The sequence below is a fragment of the Daucus carota genome, chromosome 5 (genome assembly GCF_001625215.2).
Source record: "Daucus carota subsp. sativus chromosome 5, DH1 v3.0, whole genome shotgun sequence".
NCBI lineage: Eukaryota > Viridiplantae > Streptophyta > Magnoliopsida > Apiales > Apiaceae > Daucus > Daucus carota.
The window spans coordinates 28,961,881-28,988,640 of NC_030385.2; the positions used below are offsets into that span (position 1 = coordinate 28,961,881).

Consider the following 26,760-nt stretch of genomic DNA (forward strand, 5'->3'; position numbering starts at 1 on the left):
CATATTTCTTATTCACTTTAATTAGCATGCGTAATTTTTTTATATTAACGTACACTTTCTGACAATTTCTTGTAAGATATTCATTCATATTTTTTGATTAAAAAATATGAATGAATATCAGCTTACAAGAAGCAAACAAACTTGATTCATATTAGTGTATCGTTTTTAATTTTGATATAAATTTGTCAGAAATTTAAAATTTGCATCGATAAAATTAAGAAGGTACAATCTGTTAGGAGTTTATTTCTTTCATGAAAACATATCATCTATCTTGAGTTACTCCCGAAAATTCAGACAATATCAATCCCGCAAGAGTAAAACAAACTCAAATTAGAAAAAAGAGTATCCTTGGTAATAAAATTAGCCTGCCCTACTTCGTTTCGTGTATCGAAATGTGAAACACATATCCATTTCGTCTTCAAACCCGTATCCGCCCGAAATATATAATATATTCGTCTACTTTCATGTCGTGTTTCGTATGTATTATATAAACAATAATAAAAAAAATTAGTAAATTAATTAATATTTATAATTAAATATTATTTTTTATGAAATAAACATAAAATAATCATATATATTTGCATACACATGTATAAAAATTTGTAAATATGCATATTTATATTGTAAAATGTACGTCTTTATAAAAAACATATATATTATATATATAAATATAAATATAAAATTATAAAATATATATTTCGTTTAAACTCATATCCGACACTAAATTTATTGTGTAATTTCGTGTTTATACACTTTCATGTTTCGTATATACTTTCCGTGTGGTGTATCAAATTGTCGGGTCTAGTTATCCTAACATCTTCTCTTAAACCTCAACTGACACGAATTTGTCTATGGAAACCTGAGATAGCTCTTGTAGTGGATCAAGTTGCCAACAGAGAAGGTTTAACAAGATTATGCAACAAAATTTATTTATTTATTTATTTACAAAAGATGAAAGCATAAAGGAGTTACGAATTGGAGTTAATTCAACGTTTTGTTAAAGAAGTATATAATTTAACAATTGGAGCGTTTTTACAGAAGACAGCGAACATAGAAAATAATATATGCCTGAAAGTTGACGCATTGGAGCTGCTCTCGAGTCTCGTCACCGTGTGATGACATTCGGGATCATCTATGAAACAGAAGTCAAACTAAATGTTGAAGACTTGCAGATTGCAATTCTCATATAGAAATGTATACTGTAAATCATATACAGTACCAGTTTTTGTTGTTAAAAAGTGAAAACGTGGCAATTTCACCAAAACAACATAGAAACAAAAGAGAATCCACAGTTCATATCAAAGCCAAAGCTAGCTACCATTTCATGCTCTGCCTCATCACAGAACAGCAATATCTCAACTTGTACAGAGCAGGACAGTTCAGCACCAACACTCAACATACATAATAATCAAATGGACCAGTAGAGATGATATTATAAACCAGTATCTTAATAAATATAGAATTAATACTCCAAAATAGATAAATATATAAGCAATCAGCAAATTTGTTAAAAAATAATCTCAACTGATTGTGCTCTATTTACAGCACATATTATATTAACTAATCAAGCTATCTTTGCATATACAAACTATATACATACACGATGTATGATCAGACCAGAATAGCTAATAAACTACAATGCACCCCATATATTAGTGCTGAAAGTTTAACAATTATTTTTTATGGAGAAACCAAACAGATTTTTGGAATACACCCTTAAAATTTTAAAAGTTATGAGGGCATTTCTTGTATATATTTATAAAATTTATGATGTTGAAAATATGTCAAAAAATTGTTTTGTGAGGACACGTGTACCCCGTGCCCCTTACTAGATCCGTCCCTACTACTAAGAGTATTTACTATATTTCATATATTCTCCGGATAATCTTCCGAGAGAAAGTATCTCTTGTAAAAAAAAAAGAGTACTTATCTCAAAAGAGAGCTTCACTGCAGTCTGATATAGCCTTGGCTTGCCTGTAGGAAATAATCAGAATGCGCAACTGCCCTCTCACTTGCCAAGCTGCCACATTAATCCTCGCCAAGCAAAAAGGCGCAGCAGGTCCATCTCCAGCTCTCCAGTTGGAATCATCACAATGATAAGAACACTGTAGTATTATCCGCTGCCATGGATGAGAAGCAAATCTGCTTCCAGCCTGCAGAAGATTTACAGCAGCAGTCTTGGTCTTGTATTTGACTTGTACTTATTCCAAGATATCTTCATGATCCTGCTGATGTATAAATTGAGATTATGTGATGTATTTGAGAAACATTCTAGTTTCTCAAATTTACAGCCTTTGTTAAGATGTGATATAACCAACATGATCATTCATGTAGTATGATTATTTCCTATATAATTATACCAGTTATATCAATCCTATAACTGTACTCATTCTATAACTCCAATGTTAATTTTCGTTAATTTCATTCATATTATATGTGTAATTACTTTTTGTGAAATGAAGAACGAAATATATATCTACTAAACAAACATAGAGAAAGGTACCTGATATTTGTGTACCTCCTTCAATGCAGACAAGCACTGTGTTTGCCTCTCTCTGTTCATTTATGTTAAGTGTGGCAGGATGTGCTAGCCTGGATGCCGCTGAAGAATTCTAGGTGCTGGCACAATCAGGTAGCTTGGAAATTAAGGTATTTTTAGAGCTGCGGAAATCCAGACACGCAATAAATAATTTGCACCAGCTACGTACAGGTGCAAGTATGATCAGATGATTGTTAACAGGATGAACTGTATGCATATCATACTACAGAAGCTATATACTGTAAATTACACAGATATTAAGATTGAATGCAACTGAGAAGTGCATGAGAATTGGATGGACTCTGATCTGTAAGATTGAAAAAACAAGTGCTAAATGTGTGATTAATCAACTGAAAAGTGATATTGGCGCGGCTCAATCTGAGATCGTCCTTTACAGGAAACAATTTGTAAATCCGTCTTCGGATTGAACCTCACCAACATCTCTTTCTAATATGATTTCCACATTCGTAAAATCAAAGAGTTTGAAGATATCACTTGTTAATTATAATGCCCCAGTTCGTAAAGCTTGAAAGCCATCAATTCTTTTATTAACTCAGAATTAGAAATGACAGAAGGGCATTACATATATATCTATGCTAATCGTTATAAATAAGAGGGGGAACCGCGATAGCAACAGAAACATATGTATACAAATAAATGTTTATCTGAGATAACTATGCAATACTTTCTCAGGATCTATTAGGTTAAGAAAATATAGGGTTATCCTTGAATTCGATCACACACGTGCACATATATACTACCTAAGAATGTTCTTACAGTATCGCTAGCTAGCTAGATACATAAAAAGTTCACTAACAATGAAATTCTGAGACAATTCAAAACATGATATAATAGCTAGCTAAGATATATACTAGAACACATACTAAATTTAGATCTACGACATGATAGATACCGTCAGTGCCATAATGCAAGATTATGCAGCAAACTGACGACGTTCGAGAGAGGGAGGACTAATATATAAACTAGATTAACACAGAGTGAAGATGAGACAGAGAGATGAGAAGAGAGTGCATGAAGTGAGTGAGTATATAGAGGGGAGGGTTTTGCATAGGGATGGGAAGGGAGGTACAAGGAGGTGAGGGAAATGATTGTTGTCAAGGCCTCGCATAATATTAACTTTAGGGTTCTCATGCTTAGTTTCTACTCATACACACTTATCACTCCTCTCTCCTGCGCATGCACCTCTCAAACCTATTCTCCATAAACAAAACATCCCCCCTTTTCTTTCTTTTTTATTATCATGCATTATCATTAATTACTTTACGCAACATTCCCTTTTATTTTATGTTCCCAGCTTTCATTAAATATGTTGATCCATATAAGAAATAGTTAACTTGGCTTACTTGGTTAATATCCGGTACTAGTTCAATCTGATAGCTTTAAGAATGAGGCCCATCCGAGTCTGATATGAGACTGAAAACATGCTATGATGCGAGTCAAAGAGAGAAAGTAAGTGTTGTAAAAAGTTGGCTATAGAAATGAAAGAGGACTAGTAGTAAAGCAGAAAGAGAGGGGGAATGGGGAGAGATGGGGGAGAAGGAATGGAATATTGGGAACAGGAGTGCAGAATGTGAGCATATAACTGTCTAACAAAAAGTAAGGGGACTTAAACACACGCACACTTTTGTGGAGCTTGTTTACCCATTTGCGGAGACATCGGCTTCAAAGTGGCCCTCCCTTCAGAGACAATCTTCTTGGTTTCCTCTTTCTTCTCCGTTTTTTACTTATCAACCAACTTCATTACATTAGGATTTGGGATGACTGGCATGCCCCTGATAAAACAGATTCTCCCACGCCACATGCCAATTTGCGCCTTCTTTATTGTATTTTCTCCAACGTCTTTGCCAGATCCTAGGTGTTCAACGAGACTCACTACCTTCTAAATTTTATTAGTAAAGACATAAACACACGTCCGAATCCTGGACCTCCTGTGATTGAAGAGACAACATATCCTTGACCAATCAACAATTCACATAATCTAAATTATAATTCTTCAATTCAAGTCATTTAATGTATAAAATCCATTTAGATTGCTTTTGACAACATGTATATTATTTGAATACTGAATTTTCAAGTGACTGATTTCAGTTGTCATTGCGAGAATTTCTAATAAAGTCTTACTATAATATCAACACATCCATGCTTATCTTCTATGTATTCATAGTCATGATAATAACAATACTATTTCCTGGAATCCTGTTTACTAACAAGTTTTGAAAAGTTTGGTATCAGCAGACAGCAAGATAGTGAATAACTGAATATTTAAATTCATTTAAAAATATAATCCCACTGGCAAAGAAAACCAAATTGGGATCATCTCAACAGAATTCTACTGCTGGTATCAGTGTTAATATCAAACTGCTGTGGAAAAGAACCACAAACTTATTTATCTCGGCACCAGAAGTTTTTTTTTTTTTTTTTTGTAAGGTCTACATACTTGTAGATGAATTGTATCGAAATACAATCAACCGTCACCGGGATTTATTTCTTTGAAAAAAGTTTATCATCTAACCAGAATTCTTATTTTATACCCCAGTTAAGTTTTTTGAATTTTTTGCCGGCTAGAAATCCAAATTTGAAAATAGAAGTTTAATACATAATTTCTTCCGAAACAGAGTTGTAATTCTCTTAAGTTCGATACCAGCTCTGCCTAAACCTTAGAATGTCAACTAGAAGCTTTGCAGTAATCACGTAATATGATTATGGTTTTAAAAATGCATTACAAACAGGCCCAAGTGTTTTGTCATATTCTTCAGACAAAATAAACACCCAACTCTGGGTGCTGTCCAAAATGAAGGCACGCTAACTACCTAAAAGAACCCCCAAATCTGTCTTCTTATTCAATGATATGATCTCCCATAATAAGTTTTTACTTGCTATACAGATCATATCAATTATCATAGAGACATCTAGACATACATATTTGAGTATGTTTTCTTTAATTTTAAGAGAGCTCTTTGGTGAGCACGATTGGATAGCCCAAGTGGTGGGTTTATCCTCTGTTGTCCTCGGAGACCCGGGTTCGACTCTGGCTCATCCGAATAATACTAGAACAGATACTAATTTGTAGGAACCATTAAAGTAAAAAAACCGATAAGTTGGACACTACACTATACCAGATTGCAACTACTGACCACAACGTCTCTCAATTGAAGTGTGTGGAGCTCACTTGCTGGTTAGTGAGATTATTGGTAACATAGAAGCTGACTTGCAAAGATCTAAAACAAACAGCCGGGGTGAGAGTGTACACAAGTTTTGAGTAATTAAGCAAGAGGCGGGGAGTGTTTTCTTTCAGTAGATGGTCTCAAGCTAGTGAACGTAAAACAGAGAACTAAACAGAGAGAGTGAGGAGGGCGATTGCAATGGAAGCGACCAACACAGAGATTATTCGACCTTCAGTGATGATTCGACCTTTGGACCAAACTGATTCCCCACCATATGGTTAGTAATCTCTTTGCAGCTGCATATTCATATCATTCGAGTATTGTTGGTACTATGTATTTTTAATTCTGTAGTGTGTGTTTCTTAAGAATGGAGTTTGTGGAGCTTCTTGTTTATGCTATGTTTTTGAAGTGACTATTTTGTAAACGAATTAACTTTGGATTCATTGTTGTTCTGCATAATATTTGCTTACCTATAGGTGATGATGATAATATGCTTAGTGTTAGATTGTACCATGGTGGAATGATGAAGTGGTTGCCACACACTGAGTACGTAGGGGGCCAGCTAACTGTCTATGATTTCTGGGGTCTAAATGATATAAGCTATGACGAAATCAGAGAGAAAGTTGAAGGATTGGGTTATAGTGGGTTGAAGACTCTGTATTATAGGATCCCTACTATGCCAATGGATGCTGGTATGAAGCTCTTTCAGAATGAAAGTGATTGTGTTAGGATGATTGCTTATGGAAAAGCTAACAATTTTAGGATTGATATATATGTGGAGCATTATACAGAGGTAGAATTAACTGCAGAGCATTACCACAATGTCCACCCTGAGGAGTTCAATGCTGATACCAATGAATTTCTTGATCTTGAAGAGCTTGATGAAGATTATCACTTCTCTGATAGTGAGTACTCATTTGGTGAGGTTGATGATAAGCTATTTTCAGAGAATGTGGATGCTGGTGCTGAATGGTTAGGTAGGCTTCAACAACACCTTGGACTCACCAATGAAGATGACATAAGTGAGGACAAGTCCGACTCTGATGCTGGCATTGTTGACACCTCAGACTCTGATTCTCTAGACATGCTTTTTGAGGATATATTTGCAGAGGATGTTCCAGGTATGAAGAAGATCAAATGGCCTGTGTATAAAGATTGTGATGATCCTCAGTGGGAAGTCGGCATGACCTTCAAGGATCACCATGAATGCAGGGAGGCAATCACAAAACATAGTTACAAAGAAGGAAGAATGGTCAGATTTTTGTTGTCTGATAGGAAGAGACTTAAGGCAGCATGCAAAGAACCATGCCCCTGGTTTATGTTTGCCTCTCAGAACTTTGATAAAATATTTCAGCTAAAACAACTGGGTCCAGGTATACTGCAAACATGTGGACCACTACACTTTCATTATAGTTTATATATTTCGATGTTTTGCTATTTACCATGTTATCCCTTGTCCTCTAACCCTAATTGTTTAACATCCATCACTTTAATACAGCACACACCTGTGTTAGAGAGCAAAGGGGGCTGCCATTGATTCACTCTGGATTCCTTGCCAAACACTATCTGCAAGAGTTTAGGAGCAATCCTAGCTGGCCAATTCACTCTATGAGGGAGAAGATTATCACAGATCTGCACATAGACTTCAAGGCTCATGTTCTGAGGAGAGCAAAGAGGAAGGCAATGAAAATAATCCATGGATCGGATGCTGAGCAGTACTCAAAACTATGGGATTATAGAACTGAGTTGATAGCCAGAAATCCTAACTCAACAATTGAGCTTGAGTTTGAGGAAGGTATGACTGTTTTTTTAGTTTGAATTCGAACTAAACAATAATAGTTAACTGCAATTGCCGTTGTGCAACTGCAATTGAGCTTGAGTTTGAGGAAGGTATGACTGTTTCATGTTATTTCAAACTGCAATTGCCGTTGTGTATAGGTCATCCAGGAGTTTTCAAAAGAATTTACATATGTTTTGGAGGCTTAAAGCATGGTTACAAATCAGGCTGTAGAAAGATTGTGGGGCTTGATGGTACTCATGTTAAAACTATGTACAAGGGGCAAATCTTAAGTGCAGTGGCAGTTGATCCTAACAATTGCATGTTCCCCCTTGCATATGCTGTAGTGGAATATGAGAAAGCTGATACTTGGAGATGGTTTATGAGGTTGTTTAAGGAGGACTTTGACATGGGAAATGGACAAGGTTGGACTCTCATTAGTGACAGGCAGAAAGGCTTGATAAATGTTGTAGGGGAAGAGGTGCCAGCTGCAGAGCATAGATATTGTGTTAGGCATTTGCACAACAATTTCAAACAGAAATTCCCTGGTAGGTCTCTTAAGGACAAACTGTGGTGCTGTGCTAGGACGACAACTGTTGACAAGTATCCAGAGTACATGGAGTCCATAAAGGCTGAGAATCCTCAAGCATATGATTGGCTAGCTCAAATACCAGCACACCACTGGTCTAGGTCACACTTCCAGCTAGATAACAAGTGTGACATTCTATTGAACAACATGTGTGAGGCATTCAACAGGTCCATTGTATTTGCTAGACAGCAAGGAATTCTGGTAATGTTAGAGATGATTAGGGAGTACTTGATGAGAAGGATCCAATCTAAGAGGGAGGAATGTGAGCTGTGGAGGTATTTGAAGATCACTCCAAATGCTAACAAACTTCTCAACAAGTTTAGGATTTGGAGTGGGGGCTGCTACTCTGCTTATGCAGGGTATAACCAGTATGAAATTAACACTGTCAGTGGCCACAAATTCTCTGTGGACCTGAACACACGCACTTGTGGATGTCGAAGATGGGGTTTGACAGGAATACCTTGCCACCATGCCATTTGTGCCATGAATAGGAATGGTGTTGATCCAGTTGATTATGTTGATGTGGTATACTCTGTCAAAACCTACAGGGCCTGCTACTCTGGAATTGTGTATCCTATGAATGGTGAAGCACAGTGGACAAAGACTGGCCATGTGGTCACTCCACCATTTGTTCAGAAGCAGCCTGGAAGGCCGAAACTCAAAAGAAAGCATGATGGAAATGACTTGCAGGAAAGGGAAGAAGTACATGGAGTTGGTGCAACTCTTGCAAGAAATAGTCAAATGACAGTTAGGTGCTCAGTATGCAACCAAGCAGGACACAATAGGAGAACATGTAAGAAGGCCTCAACCTCAAGAAGTGAAGCAGATGGAGGTGCTGCTGATGATGAGAGGGAAGACCCCCCAGATTGTATACTTGAGATGGATGTACCTGAAGCTAATATACCTACACAAGGAAGCCAGGTAGGTAATGTGGAAACTGTATCTAATGTTGCTTGGCCTGAGGTCATTGTGGCAACTGAAATTGAGTGGCCAGCTGGGCCAACCAGGAATGACCATGTATCTGCCCCATTCGAGTTACCAACCTCTGAAGCTAGCATGCACAAGGAGAAGCTGATAGTAAAGGGTGGCAAGGGGAAGGCCAAAAAAGTGACAACATGCAAAGTTGGCAACATGCAAACTCCACCAACTAATTATCTAGGGCCAAATATTCATGGACTTCCAAAGACAACTGTGGTTCCTCAAATTAAGTCTGTGGTTGGGGGGGTAGAGATTTCGTCAGCTGCATTTATCAAAGGGGTAATTTTGTTGTTACTCAAAGTGCTTTAACCAAGGCAAGAACTGAAGCTGCTAAACAGAGGGGTCAGGAGTCTGTTAAGGACATTGGTCAAGGTGAAGGTAGTGGTGCAGCTGCAGAGGAGAGCCAAGCTCGAGATGTGGAAGATCAAATGGTGGCAGACAAGGTTGTCAAGGACATAGTTTAGCAGGCCTATGCTGTGGACCACACTATTTAAGTAATGAAAATTTTCTCTAACTAGTCTTTTGGAAACAATTAATGGCTTGTAACACTTAAGGTCCTTGATGCACATCTGAATTCAGCACTACATTTGCTTTATGTAATAGACTTAGTACTTAAATCTAAATTTGAAGTTGCAAGTCAGTGCATTTATCGTTGGTTTAATTTTCTGTAACTTGCATTTTACTAGCCAATGCCAGTAGATTCTTTTCACCTAGGGAATTAACAACTTGAAAAATTACTTTGACTGGGAACATGTTTTAGGGGTAGTGGTATATTCACTCATTGGCTGTTCAAACGTTGGAATTGTATGTCTTGACAGGATTTGGGCTATAAAAAGCACCCATCTGTAGGTAATTTCTTCATTCTAACAGAGTTTAGTACATACAGTCATAGAAAATGTCTACATGGAGTAAGCCATCCGTAGGAACAGTGAAGGTTAATGTCAAAGGTGTCTTTCAGAGGTCTCACCTTAGGGATTCAATTGCATGTGTGATGAGAGATAGTGATGGGAGGTGGCTAGAGGGGTGTGAGAGCATGATAGGGTTGTCCATTCAGTCCACTGCCGAGTTGTGGTCAATCTGGTACGGGTTGAAGCTGGCTTGGGAGGCTGGCAAGACCTCTGTGACTCTCGAATGTGAGAGTGAGGAGGCTGTTAATCATGTGCTTCACCCTGATGAAAACTATGAGATGTTTCAGCTGGTGTTGATGATCAGGCAGATTGGGATGTGTGTGACATTGTTCACATCCCGAGCTCATCAAACTTGCCTGCAACAGCTCTTGCAAACCGGGCCCTGAATGATGATGGTGGGCTTGAGTATCGTGATGTGCCACCAAGCTTCATCCGCAGCCTCTTGAATGCGGACAAGAGAGCTTAGCTTGGGGTCACAAGCTGTTGTTGGAGGGGGGAAGGGTTGGTCTGTTTTTAAGAAGTTTTTAAGCTGTTTTTATGGTGTTTTTATGTTGTTTTTATGTTGTGCCTCCTGTGAGGTGGTCATGTAATCTGCAATATGAACTACTATTTTATTCCTTAAATCCTTCTCTTCACTGCAATATTAGAAAACCTACTGAAGCTTGCATGACAAATCGAACAACTTACAAACTGCAACGCATACATTCAAATATTTATGACCAAATGTTGCAACCAAAGATAATGAAGGTAGCTTGTAATTACAAAATGATCAAAGTACAATGACAACACAAACAATTACAAGAAAACAGATAATAACAAGTGCGCTAATCAACCAGATGAACAACATCTTCTCCTTGTTTCTCCTTCGCATTATTTCGTCCTCCAGTCGTTGAATCCTTCGGAGCAAGCCTGGTATGATGTTCTTCGCTCTATCCCCAACAGCTGGGTCATGCCACATGTGGAAGTTACAATCTCGGCTTCGATTCCTCTGCAAACAAAAATTAAGAAGGTAACATTTTTGGACAATATCGTGCATATATAGCACATAGATTTATAAAGGAACTTACCACGTATTGGCTACATCCCCAGAACCTCCTTCCTGGATTTGCATCAGTCCATGACGTCCTGAGAACTGGACTGAATCCACAAGAGCACAACCCAGGTGTTTGAATGTGAGACGAGCAGCAAGAAGACATGTAGGAAGAATGAAAATGGAGGTAGTGTAAGTGCGTGCTTCAAATGTTTATAACCGTTACCAAGACAATGGATTTATTCAGAAACAACGATGGTTGTTGTGTCCTCTACTGTTTTCATCTTGGCTTCAATGGTTTAACCTCCAACGGGTGGAAACTGGAGTTCACTCTCGGTTTAAACTCACAAAACCGGGAAGGAGATGGCTATCAAGTTCATTTGAGTTTGTTTGATGGCCATCCTATTGATTTTTTTACTTTAATGGTTCCTGTGTACAAAACTGCATACTTGGATGGTTTAGTTAAATTTAAGCCAAATTAAAATAATATTGAAATATAAATTTAAATTTTATCCGAGTTATTTACAGAATAAACAAGAATCAAAGTCCAATATATAAATAGCATCTAACTCCAAAATCATACATTCAATTATAAATATAAATGGGATCCAAATTAAAACTACTCATCTATAAAGCAACTTATTGTCCAGGAGCGAAAACAATTTAACAATTCCAAACAATCTCCAAGTGTTATTGGGAACGAAAACAATTCCAAACACTCTCCAACTGTTATAATGTTAATGTGTTTAGGATTTATAATTTCAAACCATTCACCGGTGTTAATGTATTTAGAACTAATCTAACCATAAATAATTTCAATAACATAATTTTTGAAAATTATTATATATCTTTTCATGTCTCGAAATAGTAATCGTATAAAAGTTAAAATAATTATCACTCTAAAATAAAAAAAAATATTTATAATTCAGAAAACACAATAGGTGATATTTTGTTAAAATAAATTGGTCAATAGGAAATTGAAACTTAAAAAAATGAATTGGGTTTAGAAAGGCAAATTGGGGCTACCCTTTGAACCCGACATGTAAATGGGAGCAGCTACTCAACACTCAACAGCATCTTGATCATATACACGCAGTAACTGTAATCACAAGATATTACCTTTTAAGTGCCTTTATCTGTCGCCGGATCAGCAAATTCCGGCGAACATGGAGTCTCACGCCACCGGACTCCGACGAATTCTAGTTCTTGTGTTTTGTGTTACTGGCATTTGGTCTGCTTATATATATCAAGGCATTCTTCAAGAGACCGTGTACAAATTTTTATAATTATCTATTTATATTAACAATGCGATCGTTTATGCATTTTTTCTAAAAATGTATTAATTAACTGTTATTATGGTTGATTAATAGGTCAACAAAGAAGTTTGGAGCGGAAAAGAAGAGATTTGAACACCTTGCATTTTTGAATTTAGCTCAAAATGTTGTGTGTTTAATATGGTCCTTTATAAGTATGTTTGTTTTTTTTTTGCGATTGAATTGTTGAGTTTTGTTAATTTGGTTGCGGAATTGCTGTGATTGAGTGAGTGAAATTGTGTAAAACAGTGATAAGATTATGGTCAAGTGGAAGCACGGGAGGTGCTCCGTGGTGGAGTTACTGGAGTGCTGGCATTACGAATACGATTGGGCCTGCTATGGGTATTGAAGCTTTGAAGTATATAAGTTATCCTGCTCAGGTGTGTCACAAGATACTCCTCTTCTTTTGTTAAGAATGTCAGGGTTTAATTTTCAGCATTAAGTTTTGCGTTTTCTCGTTTTCTATAATGCGTGTTAATAATACTACTTGTTAGCTGCCAATTTCTTTTTGTGTCAGTATGACTTGATACTTGCTAGTGTTGTTTTATGGTGGCTAAATAAACCTTTGTAGTTGGTGTTTGCCAGTTGTGTTGATAATCAAATTAAAATACCATCAATTAGAGTATAACTGGACAGGGTTTCTGCGATGATCAATTTTGCTTCTCCTCCGGCCTATCACGTTGTGTTTCCTTTAGTACTTCTTGTTCCAAAATCACACAAGGCAAGATAGGATGAAGATTCTTGACCACCTCTTTTTCTTATAACTCAACTGCTAAGAATTTTCTTGGATTCTTCCTCCTATCAGCTCACCCTTCTGTGTGCCTAGAGACTGGAGTATGCTTCTGTTTTCATATTTATCTCCACATATCCTCCTCTCCCTTACCTATGCAATTTGTATTACTATTTTACTATAATGTCGATTATTCATCAGGTAATTACTCTCATAGCCACCTCCACTGTATTCTGATATGATGGAGAAATAATACAGGTACTAGTCTCACTTGGTAATATATGTAAGGCTGCTTCTAATTTAGTAATTTATATACTAGAGTGTGTTAAAACTTTTTAGCCTTAGAATAAAGGACCACTTGACCTGCAATGAAATTTTGTAACTAGTTTTACCAAATTTAACAGTACTATTATGCGCACTTCACTTAATTTACACAATATATTTAGTTTTATATTATCTACTCCGTACTTTATATTCATATTCAGGTGTAAGCTTGATAAAAATAATCTCATTCATATAAAGTAAGCAAGTTCTGAATTAAATGCTCTTCTATAAGTGTAATAATTATTCTCACATTATAAAATTTTGATCGAGTACATGCCTTAAATTATAATCAATTAATTTTGCTTCACATAATCGTTTAAAATTTTGGGTTATTACATGAGTAACAATGTAAAGCTGCCTGTTTAATGTTCAAGCATATGCAGCCAATTTTTATGGTGCTACTAACTAACTGTTAATTTATGAATCCAGTATCAGTTTTAAACTTAACCTTAGTTTTATGCAGTTAACTAATTAGAACTTTTAGTTTCTTTTCATTTCTTCCCTTTCAATTGTTTCCTGTATTAAGATCATGATTAATGTCCTAAATTGATAAAGAACTTGTGGAAATTGTTTTTTTGCTCTAATTACTTGTGGTAAAACTGTCAAGTGCAGGTGCTGGCAAAATCGTCTAAAATGATTCCAGGTTAGCAACATAATACAAAGCTAATATAATAAATAAAGTACATCTTAGAATATGTTTTTACCATGAAGGGCATCCTTTATATGAGTAACAAACTCCTGTTTTGGTACCAATTCAATCACAAATTTAGCCTCTTGTTGGAACCTCAGTTTTTTAACTTGGCATCTTTTTAAATTATAGAGTTCAATTATATTACTTTATGCAGTGATGCTGATGGGGACGTTGGTTTATGGTATCCGATACACGATTCCGGAGTATGTATGTACTCTCCTTGTTGCTGGTGGAGTATCAGCATTTGCACTTCTGAAGGCGAGTACATTTAATTTTTGATATCAAACTTCAGCTTGTTTTCCTATTACTCACGTAGTTCCTTATTATTTTTGCATTGCAATAAATTCTCAATTACAATATTTCTGTTCCAGACTAGCTCAAAAACTATAAAAAAGCTCGCTAACCCTAATGCTCCACTGGGTTACGGGTTGTGTTTCCTAAACCTGGCTTTTGACGGTTTCACCAATGCAACACAGGATTCAATTTCTGCAAGGTATTTTTGTAACAAATTTCATCGTTTTTCTACATTGCTAATAATCATTAAAAAACCAAGATAAAACTATTATACATTACTGATAATATCATATGCTCCTCCTCATTTCACACAATTGCTTAATATGCAATTTAGCAACGTTTAAATACAATTGCTTGAGGATAATGCAATTGTGTTTTACTTGCTCACTTGGCCATCACTTGGCCATTGTTTATAGGTACCCTAAAACAAGTGCCTGGGATATCATGCTAGGAATGAATTTGTGGGGAACCATTTATAACCTGGCCTTCATGTTTGGGTGGCCTAGTGCCAGTGGGTATGACGCCATTGCATTTTGCAAGCAGCATCCTGAGGCAGCATGGGACATTTTTCTCTACTGTCTCTGTGGGGCAGTTGGACAGAACTTCATATTTTTAACCATAAGCCGGTTTGGGTCGCTGGCTAACACAACTATTACTACAACGCGGAAGTTTGTTAGCATAGTGGTATCTTCTGTGCTGAGTGGCAACCCTTTATCTTCCAAGCAATGGGGTTGTGTTGGAATGGTCTTTTGCGGATTGTCATACCAGATTTACCTCAAGTGGCAGAAATTGCAGAGATCGCAAAAGAAGAGGAAGGCCATGTAGGAGCTTGTTATAGATGTTTCATATATATGTATCTATAGAAGAAAGTTTCAAATATTTTTGCCCTGGCATGATAGCATTGTTATTTGAACCCAAAGGTTCAACTGTACTTAATTTGATTAGGCCATATACTGGAGTCTGGAATTGTTACAATTGTCCTCTGATTCATTGTTGAAGTAAATACCCTGTTACTTGTGGTTTTTCACATGGATTGTGTTGCAGATTTCGATTTTTAGAGGATTTTTCTTATGTGTCCATGGACACAATAACAACTGTTTTTATTTAAATGACAGATTTTTATTGATCGAGATTTTTATGTATAAGGTCATCATTATTAATGAGATTAGAGTTAATAAAAATCCGTCATCTACTTAAAAAGTTGTTGCCAGTGTATAATGTACACTAACATAAAAAACTGCTTATAGAAGTATAATTTGCACTAAAAACTTATATGAGTGCATTATAACACAAATTCACCGCATAGAATCTGAGTCCCAACTTTTTGTAAAAAAATATATTAATGGACTGGAAACAAAATAAAACCATTAGCTAGGCTAATCATGGATAGCTGTAACTGAGAAAATTCGAACTACGTTTGGTAACTTAACATATTCTAAGGAGATTTCACTTCCCTTTCAGTTTGCAATAAGCATACACACAGGATCCAAGAAAACCAAGAGATTGCCCGATAACGTTCTTCTGCAATAAGCACATTAGACCAAACTATTTCAGAACACACTCTCAAGGTCCACCCCAGACAATGGCATAAGTAACATGAGAATCATGAAATAATGAAAGAATGAAAAATGCTCTACCAAATCAAACGGGAGCCCGCCGAACAATAGCCACCCTATTCCAACTGTAAAGAGGTCCTACATCATTCGCAAGAAATATAGCAGACAAAGTGAGAACATTTGTCTTAGCAATACTTGTGCATGCCTATATCGGTACAAATTGATAACGCACCTTTAAATTGCCACATATTGTCTGTGTTAGTGCCGAATTGCGTGTTGTATTTATGAAGACGGTATAATTTAATGAAAAGGCCATAAGACAAGATAGAACCATCACAGCCTGCACAAACATATAGAGCAATATGAAATGGTTAAGCACGTAAATGTTACACAACTTAAACTTAACAAAACCATCTTGCTCGAGCAACAAAAGCCTAATGTGTCCAGGTGTCCGTAGATGAATATACATGATAATTGCACTGTAAAAAGATTATAGATGGAAAGTAATAGATTCTGCTATGACCGACAGTATGCATGCATGAAGTAATAGCTTTGGGGGTAGGAAATACCTGAAAGCCGGGGGAGAACAAATGAGGGAACTGTAATGTCATTTCCAGGTCACCACTAAAATATGTCCAAAATAACAAAAAAGGTGTGCATATTAATCCTGCAAGAATTTCACATAAAAAGACTATGATTGAGCTTGCACCAGAAAAGAAGTGAGCTGAATCAATAGTATCAGTTGCAAAACAGGGTCTGAACAGGTGAATCTATTTGGATCTAGGATCTTTATCTTACCATTGCACCACATGAGCCCAAAGCTATTAAGCCCGCTAGTCTTTCCTGGACAGAAACAAAGTATGGGCATTAAGATAATTACCACAGAGTTTCACATTCTTGAAGAAATAACTGTACATGAAAAAATAATATACTACCAACTCGGGCTATTGAAGCAAGATATATCGCAGTACAGATGTTTGCTGTGAAAACGACAGCATAGTTATAGGGATCGAATGCCAAATCCCCAACTCCAGCCACGATTGCGCCAAATATGATTATCCCCACACTGCATAAACCATTTTGAGTTCTTATCCGAATTGTTTTAACGAAATGGTAATAGGACGCTAATGCAGAGTTATTTACAGATTTTAACACATTCTTAGTATAATCCCAATTTCAGAATTAATGATTCACATTACTAGTTAAGACAACTAAAATATAGAGATCCATGAATATGCAAACATATGTGCTTGTAAAATACAGGTAATATGGCCTATTATTCTCTTCAACTGTTATGGGGAATACATTTTCAAAAAACACAATGATGGATAAGCTTACCTGCCAACAACAGAGAGAGAATGTTTCTGGCCAGCCAATAAATACTCAAAGAGCATAGTAAATGCCACAGTAGTCCGTCGAAGAGTGGTGTACATAGGAACATTTATCCCTCGAACAGACTCCATTGAAACTATCTTTAACATGAAAAAAAAGATAATTGTAGAGGCTTGCTTGAAAGATAACTGCAGTAAAAAAATGATTGGCTGCATAGCAGAAAAGACACACCAGGTAAATCAAGTATGAGAATGCCAGTGGAAGAGTGTGAAGCACTGTCCTCAGAGGAACAAGAATCTTTGAGTTAGTATCCTTGCCTTGTGATTCACCAGCTGTGAAGGAAATGATCTTCCACCGTCTCAATACATAGAGAAATGCACACGAACATAACATCTTTTAAAAATGAAATTACTAATTAGAACAATTAAAGTCAAAGTAGAAAATTAAAAAAAAAATAACAATACAGAATTTTAAAGTGAACACAGATACATCAAGCTAACAGAATTATCTTCACTAACTAGCCATCTAAAGAGCAGAATACCCATACACACAACATAATAAATGAGATAATAACAGAAAACTAGACTTGGCAGTTGAAATGTTGAATTGTAAGAATAAGAAATCATAAAAAAATAGTTAAAATAACTAATATAAATCTTGAGAACTGTTCATTCAGCAGGACCAGCGCATTCTTTTGTTTTCTGAGACCAATACCAGCAAATCACATAACACTAACTAAATAGACCATAAAAACAATTCGAAGAATGATTTCCACCGATTTTGCCTTAGCATCTAAATGTGTGGACTTGTAGGTGACGTGTCACTCGTGCTGATCATATCCAAATAATACATTCTATAATAAGATATTACAAGCAAGAGCTATGCATAACTATCCTGGTAAATGATGTCATTGTCAGAAATGATGCAGAGATGAACAAATCACATTCCATGGAAAGATATTACTGCCTTTTGCTTCATACCCATACCTATATGCTTTTCATAAAGCTCATGCTCGTAAGGGAAGTAAATTATAAGCATGATTTATTACATGTGAATGCAAGAAAGGCAGGTGAGAAGGAAGTTCCATCAGTGTTATAATTATACCAGATGAAGACAGGTTTCGTCAATCTTACAACAATATTGTTCTGTATGTACCACTTAACCATACATACACAAGCATGCAACCATAACATATCCCAATTAAAAAAAGTTCTACATAAGTGTCTCACAGCTACTTGGTATCAACTACTAAGCATTTCTGTTCTGTACTAAGTGCATTTAGGTGGATGAGAGTCTGCTCAGTGCTCAGCGTTTTCCTATACAGTAATGAATACGGTAAATTGATCATACTCATACACCTAAAAGATGGGCTCTTACTTATATCCATTCTTCAATCCCAAAACAGGACATTTGAGTAATAAAGGGGGAGGCGGGGTCGAAGGTATAAAATTCATTAAGGGGTTCCTCCAACGCCTATGGTTTCAAAAAGGTTGATCACTTAACAGTTACAAGCTCACAGCGGATGTATAATATGTAAATAGCCTACTTGACATACATATAAGAACATAGCTTGTATAAGGTTTGGACGTTGCTTAATTCCATATTAAATCTAATTAGTAGTTTGACATACATGAAGCCAAAATCACTTTACAATTATATGACCAATAGACACTGTCTAGTTCAGCCAACATAATCAGTTAATGACTTTAAAGACTACAAATCACCCTATGTTCAGTTTGGTGTAGGCCTTACAGATACAAAGTACATAACCTGCTTAAAAAAAAGAAAATAGGTATAGCCAGAAAACTCTATACCGAGTGAAATATTAATATGGAATGATAGTTCAAGCAAGCAACAAATGGAGGCTACCTGGCAAAGAGTAATGACGTTTACATAAGGAAATTTGTAAGAAGAAAGGGCTGCTTTATTGAACATTATTAATAGCACTGCAAAAAAAACATTAATATTGTTACAATTTTCATATAAAGAATCTCATAATGAGACGGTGGAAGAAAGTTAAACCTGCAGTTACAAATTAACAAGTGTCATCCCCTTTACTTGATAAAGCATATCTCAAGTAGCAAGAGCTTATTGTTATCATAGATCATGTAGTTACAAATAAATTAAAGCACAATAAACAAGTGTATTCTTACTTACTAGATAAAACATCTCATAATACATAGTTTGCTAAAAAAATAAACAAGTAAATGGTAAAATGAAGCTTCCACCACCCTGAATTACAAGGAGCCCTTTTTCATTCATGACCATGAGTCAATGACACCAAAATATCCGAGCATTGCAAGCAATTCAGAGTAATTTGAACTCATAATTAAAATCAATACTCTTAAAATTTCTTTTTTGTGGACGAAAATATTTTATTTTATTTCATTTCCAAAACAAAGAAAATTTTAAAAAATTAATCAAAACTATATGGTGAAAATACTTAGAGTTCCGTGTGAAATGTTAAGTAAATTGAAATGATTCATTGATATATAACAAAAATACATCGGGTTGGGTCATGTATTTAAATCTAAATAAATCAAAACGATTTATTGATAGCCTAGTGGCAAGACTCTCCCGTGCCCAAAAAATACAACATCATGGTCTCCACTCTGCTCCTCACTAACGAATCCAACATGCCAAAGTATATATAACATAGCCAAAAATTATTTAAGAAAAATAGTAACAGAAGTTACAAGCCATTTGATCAAATTTTGAGATTAAACTCGTACAAACACACAGAAAACACAAGAACAGAGCTAGAGATTGAAATGAGTGATAAAGTGAAACCTGCGCACAGCATGTACGAAACAGCAGCGAAGACTCCTTGTCTGGACATAGTGGATGCATGTTGAGGTTTCTCTTTGTTGTCTTTTGTGTCGTACAAGGGTAGATTCTGATTATTAGACGCCATAGCTCATAAACCTCGTCTCGGTCTCTCTAACACCGAAACGTAACTGTTTTTTTCTTTTTTATTCGACGTATCAGTGCTGGCGGAGAAATATAAAGACGTGAATGACGCTGCACTGAATCGATGTCCTAAAAGAAAATTTAATTGGAGTATTTTTGTTAAAAGATATTATATGATTCGCTCAAAACTGGAAAACGGATATTTGGATGTATCTTTTCGATAGTAATATTCACAGATATAGCTCAAGTATATATGGCAACTTTTCTTTTCATATTTTTGACAAGAACATTATCACTGTGATACTATTATTATACTGATATCAAAGTATACAATATGCCGTTATAACGGTCAAAGATATTTTTAATCTAATGGACGTGAACTGTATTCATAAAAAAGATCGAATAAAAGATACTGAGAAAAAATGGATAAAAGATAAATATCTCAAATTATTTGTCATTAAAATAATATCATTATTTGTTTAACTTTTTCTTTGTTTCACAATCTTGTAGTTGACGGTTTGAGAATTTGTTCCGGCTGCATTTCAATATTTGTTTTATTAAATATCTTCTAATAAAATTATTTGTTTGTAAAAAAACAATAAACTAATAATAGGAGGGAAGTGTATATCAAAATTATGCTTATCTAGTTCTATATATCTTTTGTAAGTGAAATTAAAAATATTCTTATTTAATATATAATTTTAAAAAATTCGCTATATAACTCATTTATATATTTGAAATATTAATTATCAATAATTAATGTATTCGTACAATAAATATCTATGTTGACTAATTTTATCACTTATTTATAATCTCTCATTTATAAAGTTTTATGTAACTGATTTATTTATACAAGAAATATTAAATACTAACAATCATTTAATTATACAAAATACGATTTAGTCAAGCTCCTGTTTAAATTTGACGATCGTAGTTATTAAACAAGATTTCATGATTTTCGTTTAACTATAAAATTCAAAAAACAATATCTATATGTGTGCGTGTGCATATCTCGTATTCCATTCAAATTAACTTAATATTAAGTCATAAAAACAATTAATTACTTCTCATATTTTGATTTTTATGTACTAATCTTCTTTTTAGTTGTAAGTATAGATTTTTTTTATATACATGTGTGCGCTCGCACACATATACATGTGTACTAATCTGGCAACTGGTCGTATTGGGTCGGGTTTTTTTAGATTCAAACCCGATCTAATATATTTTGGGTCGGTTCGGATTTGAGGCCGGGTCTGGAACTGAGTATCTAAAATGAAGATCCAAATCCGATCCGTTAGATTTTTCCCGATTCTAGTTCAGATTTAATTCGGCTTTAATTTGAATACATAAAAAAATAATTGTATATCTATAAAAAATATGATGATTGTTTTATAAAAAAATCCAGGAATATAAAAAAGGGGCTTCACATGTTTCATTTAGTAAAATAAACACGTGAAACATGCTAATTTAATTGTTTACAATTATTCAACTTATCGTTTATATTTTTTATTAAATTTTGATTATTTAATGCACAATAATTAAGAAAAATGCAGTATCGACGAAATGAATGTAAATTTGTATCGCACAGATATATATATATATATATAGGTTCATGATCAAATAGAAACCCGTCTTAAAATAAAAACTAGGAACCAGTTTTCCTACCACTATTTATAACTACCGGTATCACTAATTTATACTGCACTAATCACTGTTTTTATACAGTATGTAAACAGCGATTTTTACTATCAAAATTGAGAAAATCTACTTATCTAAATTATTTATAATCGATTATAGATGATTAATTTCATCCGTAGGAAAGTTCTTGGTGGTAGGAAGCCGCAAGAGAAGTTGAATGATGATGGTAAGTAGTCGTTAGTTTTGTAAGTTATGATGGAAAGTCTATGTGACTATTGGTGATGATAGACAATGGTGGCAAGTCATAGAAACGTTTTGTAATGGTGGTAAAAGGTTCATTATTACGATTTGGATGAAAATGATGGTCATATACGTTGCATATATGTGTATATATATATTTATATTCGCGAGATATGCTATATATAAATTAGTGATATGTTATGTACAAATCAGTGATTTCTGTAGTTTAAAATAGTGATAAAAAACTGTCCAGAAACTGATTTTTAGTTTTTAGGCTAATTTGGTTTCTATTGGAGTAGGACTATATATATATAATCAAGTAAAATTTTAACATACATAACTAATAATTCAAAATATTTTTATATACACACACACTATACATTTAACACACACGTATGTATAATATTTTGTATCGGATTTTTATCAGGTTTTGGGTTCGGATCGGGTTCTGAGTTTCTGACCAGATCTCGATTCAGAATACTTAAGATATCAATCCATATTCAAATTTTTTCGAATTTAAAAATATGATCCATATTCTTTACGAAGATTTGAACCCATGATACCACTTATTTTTTTACAGATAACTAGTAAACTACCTCTTCAAAGATGTGCACATTTTAGCTGTTCAAGAAGGCTACACCAGATATGTTACTCTCTTTCGGTGCTTTAAAAATTGGTCTAGGCGGTAGGCGGCACCAAAACACCCTGATTCGGTCCTAAACGTTAAATTAAGCGTTTTTTACAAAAGTCGGTCCTAAGCGGTCAACATCCCGCCTAGACGGTCCAGGCGGCCAATAACAAAAAAAATTATTTTTAGTAAATAAAATCTAAAATTATGATTATATTATAAGAAATTAAATATTCACTTGTACTTAACTTAATATCTTATAAAAAAGTAAGATAGACTAATTTTATTTAATATTTCTTACATTATTTATAAGATATTGTTTGGTATATATTTATTTAATCAATGATTTTGTATTACATGTATCAAGTATTTATTCAATATATGATATTATATTGTTTACCAATTTAACTCTACCAGTAGTGAAAAGTAGGTAATATTATTAAATTACATTTAATTATAATAATTTAAAAATAATATATGTCCGATTAATCTTTCCGATTAATCCCCAATTTCTCGATTAATCGCTGGAAGGTACCCGACCGTCCTGGGACACCTAGCGAATTTTAGAACAATGCTCTCTTTTATTCTGTCCACTGTACACAATCCAAGTACCCTGAGCATATACTCCCTCTGGTTATTATATAAGGCTTTTGACTTTTTACACGTAATCTTAGCTGCACTTAATCTTAAGTGTTTTGACTACATAGTAAATATTAATATTTTTATAATTTTTTTTCTAAATAAAAATATAACATAAATATTTTTATTCAGAAAAAAAAATTCAAAAATAACAATTTTAGATATGTGATTAAACGTCCTAAAAATACGAATAAAAAATCAAATGCCCTAAAGGACCAGAAGGAGCTGAAAGAATATTAAGATGCTGTTTGTAGATGCAAGTGATACAAGTGCTCTGTCTGAAATTTTATATTAAGCAGTGGCAGCGCGGTTGGTATAAGAGCTGATGCAACTAAAAACAGCCCAGTTCCGCCTTCTTTATTCATTTTTCCAGAGTGCATACCCTCACATTACATAACAAGTTATGAGAGGGCGGTCCTTCTAATCTGCAGCTTACTTCTTATACATGGGAAATAAGATCAAATTATCTGTGTAGCCAAGTAAATTTATTAGGTGAAGATTAATTTTTGTTTGTTGGTAGATGCTCTGTAACATAAAATCTAAAGGGAAGAATGAAGCAATCTAGGAATAGCGATAATTACAGATGCATAATACGTGTTCAAGCCTTGAATCCTCGACCTTCTGAAAGGGCGTGAGTAAAATACTGATAGAGCAAGAGCTCTTTACTCTAGCAGTATTTTCCTTGAAACTTGCTGTTTCCTCTTGAAGCTTTGTACAGCTTCTTCCCTAAAGGTGTAAATACTTTGACATTTTCTCCTCCTTAAGATATTTAGTTCATTAAATTGTTGAAGTCCAAATGATTAAAATTTTGAGAAAATTAATTAATGTAATTTATTTACAGTGGAGCAGTTTGTTGAGTTGTTAGACAGCCCTTGCACAAATACCTGAAGCAAAAATTATGCTTAAATTACTACTGTTTCAGCAGGGTTCATATGCAATTCATAAGGCTGACTGAGATTTTATCAATACACTTTATTCATAAGTTGTTCTGGGGACTGTAAGTCACCTCTTTTCTCATGTTTCAACTTATGCTTGTAACAGTTTGACGTAAAATTATTCATCTCTATATATCTTTCTAGAAATCATGCTATCATGAAGTAAGATTTTCCACATATTTGAGGGACGCAACTTCGCAATGTTTTCTTCCTCTCAAGTGCACCGTATGAGGTCTAGCAGGACTAATTGGGTCAAAGTACCTTGGTATCACAGTAGGGCTTCCACATTCGTTCTTCCAATTGAGAACACGATCCCATACCTTACCTTGTGAACTCCTAATTATTGTGTTCCCTTTAATTCTATCATGTTGGCAGAATGGCAGGGAATTTGAGTACGAAACTATACAACAATACTGGGACTGTGGGAGATTTTGTGGATGCGTTATTTAAGTGCTTCCCCACACTTAGGCGTATCTTGCAATTCTAAAGATATATTGCAGCAAGATAATGAGACAAGGACATCAGATAAATTTCAATGCCTTGCTGAACTATGTAAATGAGCTCGGTCGACAAGTAGCTTAATGTGATCCTGCAAGATGCAGAGTCTGCGTGCATTTTAACAGGTCTGGATTATGCAAAATACAACGTTTACAGTTTTAGACTTTTTTTTTCATTTTATAGTCGAAATATCTCAAACACACATCCTTATAGTGATTCAGATACATAAGAGGCACAGATGATTCCAAATTTGCATTTAGAGCTCCAGAAAAAATCCGAGATATGCCCTTTGTTTATATCTTGGGACTGGGAGTGTTAGAATGCATACTCTTTAAGTGTTTCTGAAATGTAGTTGCATACATTTAACATCAAATATCTGATATGCACAAATTAGCCGACACAAGTGATAGAATAGCTTATCTAGATAAGATTGATTACTTTATTGGCCGGACTTGTGATCCTGATCGACAATACCATAAAATCTGGAGACTGATTTTGGTGGTCCTGCCCCATTTATTTTTTTATGATAGTCGATGTCTAGTTGTTATTAACTCAACGCCCATGCTGTGGCCGTTGAGACATGCATGCCAAAATCAACACCCTACCCACGGTGTGATGGTGTATATTGTAAATTACCTAGGTCCCGAATATCAAATGTATCCCGAATCAGGGGACCTGTTACTGAGACATTGATTCCGAGTTTTTATACCATGTTAAAAGACCTGACAGTCGTGTCGTGTATACAACTTAATATTTGGGATAATGTTTTATTGCGGAAAAAAAATGTACATTTCGGCAGCAGGCATCTTTTGAGAACAAAATCACAGTCATTAAGCTAAATTTATCTGATTATGTTAGCCGACAGTTACTTTACACGAATGTATGAATATAAATAGATGATTTAGAGGATAGTCGTTCGATCTTTGGGAACAAACGACAGAGATTCTCTGTTGTCCCCTTCAACTTGTCAAGTAGACAAGATTCTCCTGCTATAAAAACACAGAGGCGACAAATAGCTGATTTAATTATATATACTTATGAAATGATCTCCATAATTAAAACAAATCAATGTTTGGTTCTATGAACAATGAGTGGAATATAAGTTAAAAAATTGGGTTCATGAATTTCAAGCATAAGTTCAGATGGACTTGGACAAGTCGTGCAGGCATCGCGGTCCACGGGGGTGTTTCATGTGAGTTCCTCGTGGTCTTCTTTTGTTCCTAGTTGCGTCTTGGTCCATTTTTTCCTTTTCAAGTTACTTCTCAGTGCACTTCCAACAGTGACTGTACGTGCGCAATTCTATGCCCGTTCTTTGGGGGAAAATTCATTTCAAAAAATAATTTTGGTATATGACTGGTAGAAAAGGTTTATTCGGAAATTTGTTAGAGATTTTACGATAAGTCATGGATTTTGTCAAATCAGAGTATAATAAAAAAATCGGTAAAATATCTTATTAGAACTAATCGGAAAATTTTAGAATATTGGTTTTAATTGTTTATGATCGAAAAACAAGTCGGGACAGAGATATGCAGAGTGCATTTAAATTTGGATGTCATGTATCAGGTATGGTCCATATCCTCGTTTGGTTGACAGTAGAGTTCGATGGATTCCAGTACAACTTTGTTTGTGGTTAAAAGAAGAAACGAGGAAGCTGTTCTCGTTTGTTTGCATTAATCATTATCTAAGGTGCTGCTGCCCTACTGTAAAGCTTAGTTTACAGCTAATTTGTATGTTGAGGCCCTTTAAGTTTTGTTGTACATGAAGATACGTACAAATGTTTTATTTACTAGACGGAAATGACACTCTTGTTGGTGTTTGATCAAAAGATTAGTCTGCTAAATGTTGAAAAAGGAAAAATATTTATCTTCTAAAATATATTCCGCTTTTTGAACAAGAGCGCAATTAACTGGCTCATGGAGCCGCAGAATTGGGTAAAACTGAACTAAACATGGAGGATTGAATTTACAAGTGATAAACACTGATTCTGCAGTAAGATTGAATTCTAAAACGAGGGGTAATATTTAGT

The 26,760-nt window shown here is 35.0% G+C and overlaps 3 protein-coding genes across 3 annotated transcripts; 1 reads left to right on the forward strand and 2 right to left on the reverse strand.

The window, feature by feature from the left end:
• Positions 1-10,745: 10,745 nt before the first annotated feature.
• LOC108221525 (uncharacterized) lies at positions 10,746-11,172 on the reverse strand. Its single transcript, XM_017395398.1, has 2 exons — positions 11,044-11,172; positions 10,746-10,964 (listed from the first exon to the last, which is right to left on the reverse strand). Exons 1-2 carry the CDS (start codon positions 11,170-11,172, stop codon positions 10,746-10,748), a joined length of 348 nt encoding a protein of 115 aa, XP_017250887.1.
• An 834-nt stretch (positions 11,173-12,006) lies between these two features.
• Positions 12,007-15,387, forward strand: LOC108220792 (UDP-galactose/UDP-glucose transporter 3). Its single transcript, XM_017394653.2, has 7 exons — positions 12,007-12,276; positions 12,377-12,474; positions 12,569-12,699; positions 13,986-14,016; positions 14,219-14,322; positions 14,436-14,557; positions 14,775-15,387. The coding sequence occupies exons 1-7, from the start codon at positions 12,173-12,175 to the stop codon at positions 15,181-15,183; spliced, it is 999 nt and encodes a 332-aa protein (XP_017250142.1). The 5' UTR covers positions 12,007-12,172; the 3' UTR covers positions 15,184-15,387.
• An 83-nt stretch (positions 15,388-15,470) lies between these two features.
• LOC108221110 (UDP-N-acetylglucosamine transporter UGNT1) lies at positions 15,471-20,431 on the reverse strand. The gene is made up of 10 exons (XM_017395011.2): positions 20,037-20,431; positions 19,116-19,192; positions 17,478-17,639; positions 17,253-17,386; positions 16,850-16,980; positions 16,713-16,757; positions 16,484-16,581; positions 16,147-16,254; positions 15,996-16,052; positions 15,471-15,879 (listed from the first exon to the last, which is right to left on the reverse strand). Exons 1-10 carry the CDS (start codon positions 20,158-20,160, stop codon positions 15,805-15,807), a joined length of 1,011 nt encoding a protein of 336 aa, XP_017250500.1. The 5' UTR covers positions 20,161-20,431; the 3' UTR covers positions 15,471-15,804.
• Positions 20,432-26,760: the final 6,329 nt, after the last annotated feature.